The sequence below is a fragment of the Ovis canadensis genome, chromosome Y (assembly GCF_042477335.2).
Source record: "Ovis canadensis isolate MfBH-ARS-UI-01 breed Bighorn chromosome Y, ARS-UI_OviCan_v2, whole genome shotgun sequence".
NCBI lineage: Eukaryota > Metazoa > Chordata > Mammalia > Artiodactyla > Bovidae > Ovis > Ovis canadensis.
Genome location: NC_091271.1, coordinates 14,706,865 through 14,720,311, shown reverse-complemented (window position 1 = coordinate 14,720,311; position 13,447 = coordinate 14,706,865). Strand labels below are relative to the sequence as shown.

Genomic DNA, 13,447 nt, shown 5'->3' with positions numbered 1-13,447 from the left:
GCTTTCACTGCAGTGGTCTGGATTCAATCTCTGGTCAGGGAACTGGGACCCCACAAGCCAAACAGCACGGCCAAATGAATGAATGAATCCAGTGGTTCATTCAGAGAAAATATCCTGTGATTTAACATGTTCACGTGAGATTACTTGCTCATTTCTGTACCCTCAAGGGCTTTTCTTCATTAAGTAAGTGAACTCCACTGGATGGGGGTGAGGCACCATCTGAGTTCATTTCATGCGAGTAAACAAGATCATAGGAAGCTCTATGCCCAGCAACTTGTGCCTACAGCTGTGTTGTATACTTATCTTGCTGGTACAGCTTTGAACTTCAGAGCATGTTTTGTTTTGGTCACAACATGTGGCTTCATAGGATATTAGTTCCCCAGCCAGGGATCGAACACAGGATCCTGGCAGTGAGAGGGCTGAGTCCTAACCAAACCACTGGACTGCTAGGCAACTCCTGTGTTTTGGTGCTTTGGATTGGGCGAGTGAGTGTGTGTGTGTGTGTGTGTGTGTGTTTTGATTTTTGCTATATTTATAGGAGAACTGTTCTGTGTGTAAGTATGATGTGAATGGTATTAGAACTTGAAATGTTTGTGTTGTACATATGATCTCAAAATGGAATAGTTTGAAAGAACTTACCACTTGTTATCTCTTGGCCTAGGATCCCTCCTGAGGTAGTAGTCAAGCTTTTGTCTGGCTTGGCAACCTCTGAAGACTTAGCTTGTTGAATCTAAGCTCTCTCACTTGTCTGTACTCATGCAGCTCAGTTCCTCCTTCTGTGGGCCTCTCCAAGGGGTTTCTCTTGTGGAGGCTGCTGTCTTTTCTCAGAATGAGTGATTCAGGAAAGCGCTTGCACCCATGATAAAGTGCAGAGTCTTTTTTGAGATGTTACACATCTTCACTTGTGTATTTGCTTAGTCTCACAGGTCTACCCTGTGATAGATTGAGAGAACTACCCAGGGGTAGGAATATCAGGAGATTGAATTCACTTGAAGGCTGGTTACCATACCCATTAATCCACTATGCCAGCCTTTTTTTTATAGGATCTCAGCTCTGTCAATGTGAGCAAATTATTTGGCTTGTGTACCCTTCTTGTGTTCTGCTACTGCTGCTAAGCCGCTTCAGTCGTGTCTGACTCTGCAGTCTCATGGACAGCCACCCACAATGCTCTCCCTTTTCTGGGATTCTCCAGGCAAGAATGCTGGAGTGGGTTGCCATTTCCTTCTCCAGTGCATGAGAGTGAAGTCACTCAGTCGTGTCCGACCCTTCGAAACCGCATGAACTGCGGCCTACCAGGCTCCTCCATCTGTGGGATATTCCAGGCAAGAGTACTGGTGTGGGTTTCCATTGCCTTCTCCAGCTTTTGTGCTCTCTGGCTTGATGTACTCAATTTTGATCTACTCAGTTCTAGACCTACTCATTTCTTGATGTTCTAGCAAGTCTCCTCTTTGTCCTGGGTTAAGGTTTCTGTTTCTTTGGATGGTTCCCATCAGCAAACAGACTGATTTTAATGTGACCTGTCATTAAAAATCCATCTTTTGGTGACACATCCTGCTTCTGCTGCTTTTGTTTCATATTTGCTTGTTACAGACCTCTGCAGAGTTGTTCCTAGACTTTGTTATCTCGAGTTCTCTCATTTTCCTATAAAGCCACTCTTGTCAAGGCCACTAGTGAATTTCAAATATTTAACTCAGGGGTCGATTTTTAGTTGTTATTTTATTTAATTTATTGGCAGCCTTTATCAGAGTAGTTCATTTCCTCCTCCCTGATAAAAATGTTTCGCTTAGATTACAGAGCGCTTCTCTTTCCTGCTTGTCTTCCACCTACAGTTCTCCTGCATACAATGTGTGACCTTTGTGTCTGGCTTTATTCAGATGTCATATTTTCTTTTTAAATATTTATTTATTTAGCTATGTGGCATGTGGGATCTTAGTTCCCAGCCCAGGGATGGCACCTGTGGAGAGTCTTAAACCCTGGATCTCCAGGAAAGTCCCCTCGTTTGTATACTTTCAAGATTCATCTTTTTCATGCTTGTATAGCAGTGAAAGTTTTTGTTTTATTTTTATGGCTGAACATGGTACATGACTATGGTAAATGGCTTCCATGCAGTCCATTTTGAGTGTATACCACAGTTTGTTTATCCATTCGTCAATGAATGGATAATTCGTGGATGGTGTACTCCTTGTGGCAATGTGAGTAACGTTGCTGTGAACACTGATTTTGCATGGACTGAACATTTTCAGTGTTTTTGCGTATATACAAAAGAGGGAAATTACTGGGTCATATGGCTACTCTACATTTAATTTTTGAGGTACTGACAAACCACTTTTGCAAGAGTGGTTGTACCATTTTACAGCAATTACCTCAACAATATCATGAAGATTCCTTTTCTCCACATCCTCTGCAGCACTTGTTATTATTCGTCCTTTTGATTGGGTGTGAAGTAGTATGGGTGTGAAGTAGTATCTCAGTGAGACTGATTGACATTTTGCTCGGGGTTCCCTGGTGGCTCAGAAGGGAAAGTGTCTGCCTGTAAGGTAGGAGACCTGGGATCACTTCCTGGGTGGGGAAGATCGCCTTGAGAAGGAAATGGTAATCCACTCCAGCACTCTTGCCTGGAAAATCCCGTGAACGGAGGAGCCTGGTAGGCTACAGTCCATGGGGTTGCAAAGAGTCGAAAATGCCTATTCAAATTATTTTCCTGGTTGTTAAATGCTTTTCTGTTTTTAATTGTTGTAGAAAACATCTAAGTTAAATTTTTACCATTTTAAACATTTTTGCATGCTAAGTATTTTGCACACTTTCATCAGCCTTTTGGAGAAAGAAATGACAACCCACTGCAAATCCGATAGAGAAGGGAACGTGGTGAGCTTTAGTCCCTAGGGATGCAAAGTTGGGCACAACTGAGTGACTAAGACATATACACACACATAGTCACAGTGTTGATATGTTGTTGTTGTCATTGTTTTAGCTGTGTTGTGCAGCTTGAATGACAGTTCCCTGGTTGAGGATCATACCCAGGCCCCTGATAGGACACTGTGGAGTCCTAACCTCTGAACTACCAGGGAATTCCTTATCACATTGTTATGAAGCAGATCTCTACACCTTTACAGCTTGCAAAATCGAAACTCTGTACCCATCACTTGTCCCATTAAATGGCAACTCCTCTTTTCTTGCCCGTTGACCTAGACCATGGACTCCATCGTTCTTTTTTTTCCCTTTCTATTGCTTGACTGGGTTAGCTATTTCATGCAAGTAGAAACTTACAGTATTTGTCTTTTTGTACGACTGGCTTATTGCATTTGGCTTGATGTCTGAAATGATCATGCATGTTGTAGCATGTGACAGAATTTTCTCTATATGGCTAAATAATATTTCATTGTGTGTATATATCACATTTGATGGACATTTCGATGCTTCTGCCTCTTAGTTGTGCTTCGTGCTGCTGTGAGCATGGCTCTGCAGATATCCCAAGACCCCATGTAAACTTCTTTTGCATTTATATCCTGAAGTGCAATTGCTGAATCATGTGTCAGCTCTTCTTTTTTAATTTTTCGAGGAACCTTTAAACTGATTTCTGTAGCAGTTGCACCATTTTAAAATCTATCTATAACACACAACGATCCAGTTTCTGTACGTGCTTGCCAACAGTTGTTCTTTCCTTTCCTTCATATGTAAACACACACATATGCACACACAATTTCTCTCATACCATTTTCCATGATTGTTTATCACAAATTATGAATATAGTTCCTTGTGCTATACAGTACGCTCTTGTCTATTGTATATATTATAGTTTGCATCTGTTCATCACCAGCTCCCAATCTGTGCCTGCCCCACCTTTCCCCTCTTGAAAATCACATAGTGTGCTCTCTATGTCTGTGAGTCTGTTTCTGTTTCATAGATAAGTTAATTTGTGTCATATTTTAGAGTCCATGTAAGTGATACCATATGATATTTGTCTTTCTCTCCTTTTTTAAAATTTTTATTTTTACTTTATTTTATTTTACAACACTGTGTTGGTTTTGCCATACATTGACATGAATCCGCCACAGATGTACATGAGTTCCCAATCCTGACGCCCCTCCCACCTTCCACCCCATATCATCTCTCTGGATCATCCCTGTGCACCAGCCCCAAGCATCCTGTATCCTGCATCAAACATAGGCTGGCGACTACCTTACATGATAGTGTACATGTTTCAGTGCCATTCTCCCAAATTATCCCACCCTCTGCCGCTCCCTCAGAGTCCAAAAATCTGTTCTATACATCTGTGTCTCTTCTGCTGTCTCTCATGCAGGGTTATCATTACCATCTTTCTAAATTCCATATATATGTGTTAGTATACTGTATTGGTGTTTTTCTTTCTGGCTTACTTCACTGTGTATAATCAGCTCCAGTTTCATCCATCTCATTAGAATTGATTCCCATAAAGTCTACAAGCAATAAGTGCTGGAGAGGGTGTGGAGAAAAGGGAACCCTCTTACACTGTTGGTGGGAATGCAATCTAGTACAGCCACTATGGAGAACAGTGTGGAGATTCCTTAAAAAATGGCAAATAGAACTGCCATATGACCCAGCAATCCCACTGCTGGGCATACACACTGAGGAAACCAGAATTGAAAGAGACGCATGTACCCCAGTGTTGATCGCAGCACTGTTTATAATAGCCAGGATATGGAACAACCTAGATGTCCACCAACAGATAAATGGATCAGAAAGCTGTGGTACATATACACAATGGAGTATTACTCAGCCATTCAAAAGAATATATTGTCTTTCTCTTTCTGACTTCCTAAGTATTCTTTTTAATGCTAGTGTAGATTCAAGTATTTACTTAACTACATTTGTTGCTATAGTGTAAAATGTGGTTGACTTTTGAAATATTTGTTTTCTATTCAGCAAGCTTTATATTAATTCTAATACTTGTGTTTTCTTCAAGATTTTCTATATACAAAAGTATGTTATCTCCAATATAGTTTGACTTTTTCCTTTCCATTCTGAAGGCTGTTTTTTGTTTTTTCATTGTGTTTTTTTTTTTTTTTTTAAACTACAGCAACAATTCTCTTTTGTTACCTGATTGCTCTGGTTATGGAACTGCCAGTATAATGTTGAGCCAAAGTGTGTAATAGACTTCCTTGTGTTGTTCCCAGTCTTAGAGGGAAAGCTTTCAGTTTTTCATTCTTAAGTATGATGTTAGCTGTGGGTCTTTTTACTGGTGCCCTTCAATTGAGAAAGTTCTCTTCTGTTCTTAATTATTAAGTGTTCTTTTAACCCCGGTTATGAAAAGGTGCTAGATTCAGGGAAATGCTTTTTCTTCAGGCAGATGTGTTATTTGTTTTATTGTTTTAAAATGGCATAATGTTGATTGACTTTCCTATAATGAACCAACTTTGCATACCTCCCTAAATGCCATGTGATCATGGTATACAGTCTTTTTTATATGCTGTTGGATATTGTTTGCCAGTATTTTGTTGAGGACTATTTCACCTGTATTCATAAACGATATCAGGGGTGTGTGTGTGTGTGTGTGTGTGTGTGTGTGTGTGTGTGATGTCTCTGTCTGATATTGGTATGAGAGAAAGACTGGCATCACTTTGCCTGCTATGTGGGTAAGAGACGTGTGGCATAAAGGAGGAAGCATTGTTGGATTGAAGTTTAGCCAGGATTAGAGGGAGAAATTTAGGATATATCAGTGTGGAATTGGGGTGAGATTATCAAAGAGAGCTCATTCTCAATTTCCTAGGCCTGTGTTAAGTACTTGACATTGAATTATGCTGTTTATTAACTAGGTATAGATAGATTATACTTTGAATTTGCTACCTGTTTTCTTTGTTAACATTTATGAAATTAGAATTTGTGGATCAGTTGTAATGTGCATTTAAGATACATTTTCTTCCATTTTTACTACAAAACAAGATGCCATTGAATAGCTGATGCCTTTTAAAAAAGCTGTTAACCTTAAGTCTAAGAAATAAGCATGTTTGTCTTTAAGATATAGAAACACATTTAAAAGTTATAAATTTGCCCAAGAAGACGTAACTGGTGTGTGGTTAAGTTAGAATTCCAACTCAATCTCCTTTGACTCCAAAGTCCATGTTTCTAAACGCTGTACAACAGTGCTTTTGTAAAAATACTCATCCTTTACATGTGATTTCACCTAATGATCAGTAGTGGTGGTTTTTTTTTTTCTTTTTTTTTTTTTTAATAGAAGAGGTTAAAGTGAACATGCGACAAAGCTATGATTCTAGAGCCATGTAGACTTGTAGTCATAGTTTTTTCAGCTGTCATTGAGTCTGTTTGACACTCAGTGTCTTTGTCTGTAAGATAAGGGTGTGTATAAGTACTCTAGAGTTTTGGAGATAATCAAATAGCCCATTTTTCTGTACTTAACTAATCTGTAGTATGTTTATACTTAGGTGGCAGTTTGTATAAAGGAAGCACTGGAACTTGTGGCCACACCCTCTAAGAATAAAAAGGTATTAAAAATATGGAACTCCCATGTATGTTACGTGAAGAACAAGAGCCAGAAGTACGGAAAAGGGAGGGAGAAACCAAACAAGTAGATGATGATGATGATGAAATGATCTTGGTTGGAGCGGAACATGTAAATGAAGATGCTGACGTGATCTTTGTTGGGATGAGCTCAGCTTCAAAACCAGTCGTTTCAAACATACTGAACAGAGATACCCCAGGTTCTTATTCAAGGAGAAAAAGGTATGGTCACTTCAGGAAAGGTAACGCTCACAGATTACAGCCTGTTAGTCATGTGACTCCTACATCAGAAGCAAAGACTGTCTTGCCAGTGTGTGACTCTGAATCAAGATCAACAGGTAGTCCTGTTATTATTGAACCTCCGTCTCAAGCTACTTATAAAAATATTTCACCACAAATAGTGCCTGATTGCTTTTCTAAGGAGTTATGTTCTTCTTTGATTACCTTCACAAGTTCATTGCAGCATCCAGTAGAAACAGCAGTTTCTGCAGGAGATATGAATAAAAGTCCTCATGTATCAAAGCGAGTTTCCCCTTGTGAAACAAATCACAGAAATCCCAGAAGGCCTAAATTCAGTGATGGCATTGTAGGGGAATATTCTTTAGGTTTTTCCCCGTCAGGTTTTTTTCATACAGTGACCACTCAGCAAAGCACACCAGACCGTGTCCATACCTCACTAAGCCATGTTCAGAATGGAGAACCTTGTCCAACACCTTTTCCAAAGGACAGTGTTCACTGCAAGCCTGTAAGACCTTTAGGGGAAAATGGACTGACAGAAACTGATTTTCCAAGTTTGGCAAGTCCAAACAAAATTGGTGATCCCACAGAAGGAAATCTGATTGTGTTACTTCGTGACTTCTACTATGGCGGGCATAGAGGAGTTGGGCAGCCAGAACCGAAGACCCACACGGCGTTTAAATGCCTCAGCTGCTTGAAAGTTCTAAAAAATGTCAAGTTTATGAATCACATGAAGCACCATATGGAACTTGAGAGGCAGAGAGGTGACAGCTGGAAAACCCACACCACCTGCCAGCACTGCCTCTGCCAGTTTCCTACTGCCTTCCAGCTGCAGTGTCACTTTGAAAGTGTCCACACGCCCCAGGAGCCCTCCGCAGTCTGTCACATCTGTGAGTTGTCCTTTGAGACAGATCAGGTTCTCTTAGAGCACATGAAAGACAATCATAAGCCTGGTGAAATGCCCTATGTATGCCAGATTTGCAGTTACAGATCATCATTTTTTGCAGATGTGGATGCACATTTCAGAGCATACCATGGTAACACTAAGAATTTACTTTGCCCGTTTTGTCTCAAAATTTTTAAAACTGCAACAGCATACAGACATCATCATCGAGGGCACTGGGAAAAGAGTTTTCACCAGTGTTCCAAATGTCAGCTACAGTTTTTAACTTCCAAAGAGGAAAGGGAGCACAAGACCCAGTGTCATCAAATGTTTAAGAAGCCTAAGCAGCTAGAAGGATTGTCTCCTGAAACAAAAATTGTTATTCAGGTATCACCGGAACCCCTTCAGCCAGGATTGGTGGAAGTAGCATCCATTACTGTGAACACATCTGATTTTGAATCATCACCCCCCAAATCTAAAAGGAGGAGGTCAAAAAAAGAAAAAAAAAAGTTAATTCTGCCTTCAGTAAGTCTGAAGCAAGTATTTCAGTCAAAGTTAAAAACCCCATTAAAAACAAAAAATCAACTTATAGCATTATTCAATAATATCAAATATAGGGAAACCGATGGGTAATTTATGTGATTTTGTTTTAAATAGAGGAAGTACAGTTTTGTTTGATCTGCATATTGAGATGTTACTTAAAAATCTATTATCTGTTTTTCGTATAATTGTCTTAACATGTAAAAAGGATGTGCGCATGTGTGTGTGTGAGAGAGAGAATGAGAGAAGTGGAGAAAGGAAAAGTAAGAACCTATTTTGGTATTTGATGTTACTTGTAAGTTCGAAAGCTCTACTATACATATAATCTGTAGAGTGTTTTAGCAACGTAAGTTTGAAGTGTTTTCATGCCTTGAAGATCTCAGTATCCGCTATATAGCCAGATTTGAATGTCACTCTCTGAAGTGCCTCTTGGGCTGATCTAAGATAACCTGGCTCTGAAAGCGTGCAGTGGAGGTTGATGGAGAAGCTGCAATGTGAGTTTGGACCAGACACGGGATTTAATCAGTGAAGAGCTGTGGCTTCTTGTCCCAGCTGAGGAAGAGGCATACATTCACTGCAGGCACAGAGCCCAGGGAGCAGGAACACTGTCTCAGAGTGCTTTCACCTAGCCCAGGGACATCTCAAGGAAGCCAGCCGTTAAAATGCCTGTATTTGGTGAGAGACCCTGGCAAGCATGAAGCAGGCCCTGTGTAGCACTGACTGCAGTTGGAGAAGCAGAGATAGTTAATCGAATGAGACCTGATGCCTGTGGACCTCCTGTTGAGTGATCAAAAGGGGAATTTGATTCATTCTGTCCCCTTTCCCATTTGGCTGGCCTGTAGTCACAATGAGGTCGGCATATCTGTGTCAGACACAGTAGCGAAGCAAGTTGAAATTCCCAAAGGAAAAAGAGCCTTGATGGCCACTTTGATTTGCGCTGGACCCATAGTTGTAACTGAAAAGGATCCAACACAGGAAATCTGTTCAGCTTTTGAATTGGGCTAAATTGAGTTCTCTTACCCTTAAGCTACAATGGAGTTGTCCAAGAATAGAAAATATAGTGGATAAAAATAGTCCAGGGTGATTAAACCCTTTTTAGAACTCTTCCTTCCATTTTCCAGTTACATGTGTCTTACCGTAGTTGACCATGTGAAGATTTCAGTTTTGTATCTTATCTTGCCTTAGACACAAATGTAGTACAGTTAACAGCTAATTCTTTGCGTGTGTAATTTCCCATTGTATCAAACTAATTGAATTTCCGTCTTTCTTGACACAGTCTGATGTGCAAGAATTGTCTCATGTATTTCAGTAATTATCAGGTCATAGAGTTATCCTTCCTCTAATCTATCCAACCATCTAATCTGTGATTATACTTGTGGAAACCTTCTTTCTTGCGGTCTCCAAGGGCTCTTTCACAGACCTGTGGTACCCTCTAAGTATTGGTTCCTGAACATCAGCACACTTGGCTGCCTCTTTAGGTTCTTGGAGTTGAGTCTCGTCCTGCAGTTGAATGTCACCCCTTCTCCACTTCTGGCACAGATACCTAGCAATCTCTGTGGACCATTCCAGGAAGCTGGGATCCTGTCTGTAGACCTATGCCAGGAGCAATCTCTCCATTTCCTCTTCCTTTCTCCTCCTCTTTGTCTCTCCCCACTCTCCCCAGTCCTCAATTTCTTTAAGTCCTCTAAGGTTTCACAAAATGCTGGAAAGAGATCATCACCAAGCAGTTAGCATCCTTCTCAGAACTGAAGAGGAAGGACTACAGATGATGAAGCTGTAGTGAATCTGTTGTCTCCATTTTAGGTAATTTCCTGAGTATAAATTCAAATTCAAATAAATTGTGTTTATTTACTCACAGCTTGATTGATTTATTTGCACTTTGAATATTTTACTAGGCCTTTCCAGTTAGTTTACTTGGGCCAAAGCACTTTGCTAGGTGTCAGCTTAAACCACTTTTAGTTGTATAAAGAGTCTGTGTGTGTGTTCTGGTCTCAGGTGAAAACTCTCTGTATAAATAAATATGCAGACTATTGCATTCTTATCCCCTTTTTTCGATTTCTGTAGTAAAAGATACGAAATGTTGTAGTTATGTGTTTTTATTGTTGCTTAGTATTATCAACACTGTTGCTATTAGTTGCTGTGAAGTATGCTCCTAAGGAGTACAAGTTGTATTAATAGCCAAATTAAAAGGTTGCAGCAATAGGTCCCTGACTGCTCCTCTCTTCCATTCTCTGTCTTCTACTCTACTATTTTCCCCACTAATGTACTCTTTTTGACAACACTGGCCTTGGTTTCCCCTGCATCAAATTCCACTTCTTCCCGATCCCAAGACTGCAAGTGCTGTTCTTCTGGAAATGCTCTTCCCACAGGCCTGCATGGCTTGCTACCTCCCTTGTTTAGCTTCACCAATGCTGTTCAAATAACACAATCAAATCTCCAACCACTCTCTTTCCTCCTCCTCCTTAAAGGCACTTGAAGTCTCTATCCTCTTCTTCCCTCTCCAGCCTAAATTTCCTAAATTTTCACAAAGAAAAAAAAAAAAAAAGAAAAAAATGAAAAAAAGAAGAGATAATAACATCAGGGCTTTGCTTCTTAGAATTAACTTGAGTCAGTTTCTGTGCCTGCAAATCAAAGATAGTTAATAGTGAGTTGAGTTCTTTCAGGAGCTTCCTCTGTTTTTCTTTTGATACCTCTATATTTTGTTCACATAATGACACTTTATTTTCTTTACAAATATATTGAAGATGTGTCAAGATTACTATTTTGTTACTGCCCTTTGTGAATTCCCTTGTCTGCCTTGCTTGTTCTTTCAGGTAAAATTTATTATTTTATTAATGTTGCCAAAACATTGTAAGTAAAATTAGTATTTGTAGAAATAATGTTTTAAAAATTATTTCTGCTGTCTTTTTACAAATAACATGGCATATTTTTATTTTTTTTAATAATCGTATTGTGTTGGCTAGTTCTAAACTTCTAAACAGTGATGTGTAAATGGGCTTTCTTGTTCTGAGTACCATCAAAAGCAATGAGTATCTGGCTTAATAAATTTCCGTTTCTGCTTTTAGATCTTGAAGAGAATTGTTTTATTGGATAGTTTACAACATTTGTTGAGACATTTACTGTTCCTTCCTTCTCCTCTCCTTTCTTTTTCTTGCTTTCTTCCCTTGTCTGTCTTCCTCTTTCTTTCCTTCCCTTTCTTTCCCCAGGTTGTTGCTTGACTGGACCTTTCCTGAAACACAAGGAATTCGACTCAGTGTTGAATGTTATCCTCTCAGAATCCCATTTCGTTCCTCATTTCTAGTATTGGAATTAACCTCCCTGTCCCCTTATTAGATTTGCCACAGTTGTATCAATGTTTCTGATTTTCTTTTTCCAAGAAGCAGCTCTTGTCTTATTATCCCAACAAGCTTTATTTTGGTTGTTTTCTATTTTTGTTTCAATTCATATATATTTTCTACAGTATTTAGGATTTTTTTCTTTATAACTTTGTATTTTAGAAGCTTTCTTTACAGTTTTTTCCTGTAAATAGATTTACAATGTTGAATTTCAGATGTATATCAGAGTGATTTAGTTATGCAGATACATATCTATTCTTTTGAAGGTTCTTTTCCATTATAGGTTATTACATGATACTGAGGATTTCTTTTCTTTTTTTTTTTTTTCCAGAGATGGTTTAGGGGTTGACCTATCTTTATTTAGCAATTTTGTCTGAATCCCAAATATTTTTATGTATCCATGTATTTTAATTAAAATTTCATTGTCTAAGATTTTTGGCAAGTTGATTCCAAAGAGTTCACTATTTCCAGGCTGAATGTTTTCATTTATTGTTTACTGAGAATTAAGTTTTCCTTGGAGCTCTGAGGGTATGTGTGTATATACACTGACATGTCTATATACGCATCCTTTTCAGATTACTACATGTTTTAAGATATGTAAATGTATTTTCAAAGATATTTTCTGTTTGTATGGTAAAAACATGAAATGTTTTAATTCTAGAAATTTGTTCCCCCAAATGAATATAGTATAAAGAATAAAGATATAAAACTAGATTCCTTTGAGAGTAATCCTTACTAACAGAACTTGGGAATGTTCAAAAAGTATTCATAACACTTACGAAAGGTGGCAAGAAAAACTTTATTCAAGGTAAGAGTACTACAGTGGTGTATTATAACATGGGAGAGAGATTGAGCTTGTGTCTGACTCCAGGAGGGGTGCAGCTGGGATTTATAGCTAAGGAACAGAGTGGGTCCATGGGATTGCAGACAGAGATGGGAGACTGAAAAGCAATAGACAACAATAACAGAATGGCTGTCAGTGGATGGAAACGTATTAAAATGAGGACTATAAGGGTGAGGGTGGACTCTGGCTCAACTGAGAGGATCATTGCTGAGGCTAGGCAAGGCTGATAAGATATTCAGGTGAGTGAAATGATATTTGATCTGATACTGAGGGTGGTCAGATCAAGGGTGGGCGATGTTTTCTAAACTGAAGTAGCAGATTCTGGATTAGATTGGACTAGATGGACAGGCACCCCTGAATAAAGACATTGCCCAAAGTTGGCAGTGCATTAATGAACTAGTGCTGCATAACCAATTAGCCAAAACTAGCAGCTTAAAACAATATTATTTCATACTGCTGCTGAAAGTTGGGAATCCAGGAGTAATTCAGCTGAGTGTTGTGGCTCAGTGTCTCATGAGATTGCCATCCTCTGAAGCCTTGACATGTGCTGGTGGATTTCCTTCCAAGATGGCTTACTCACATAGCTGTTGAAACCAGTTTGCTTGCTGGCTGTTGGGAGAAAGCCTCGGTTCTTTCACATGGGCCTCTCTAAAGAGCAACCTGGTTTCTCGAGATATGACTAAGCTGGCTTCTAGAGTGAGTGATCCAAGAGGATGAGCAAGGAGGCTGCAGTGCCTTTTATGACCTAGTCTCAGACGCTTCGTTGTTCGTTTCTACAGTATTCTAACATGAGAAGTGAGCCACTAAGTCCACCACACATGTGAAGGGGAGAAAGAGGTAACCGTGGAGATAATTTAAAACCACGTGGTACACACATGGCCAGAAATTGTTCACATGCGTGTATGTCCAAAATGCATTTTCCTGCCAATGCTTTTAAACAATTTATCTGTTACAGCATTAACTTGAAGTTCAGGACCTTGTCATCTAAGTCAGGTCCAGCTATGGATCAGGGTCCACGTGTACAGTATCTCAAGTGTTCTGTTGCTCAGTTGTGTCGTATTCTTTGCGACCCATGGACTGCAGCACTGCAGGCTTCCCTGTCCATCAACTCCA

At 39.5% G+C, this 13,447-nt stretch overlaps 1 protein-coding gene across 1 annotated transcript; it reads left to right on the top strand.

Moving 5' to 3' along the window:
- Positions 1-6,490: 6,490 nt before the first annotated feature.
- LOC138431397 (zinc finger protein 280B-like) lies at positions 6,491-8,107 on the top strand (the record flags this gene model as incomplete). The annotated part of the gene is made up of 1 exon (XM_069573499.1): positions 6,491-8,107. A coding segment is annotated over exon 1 (1,617 nt), but the record flags the coding sequence as incomplete, so codon positions are not given.
- Positions 8,108-13,447: the final 5,340 nt, after the last annotated feature.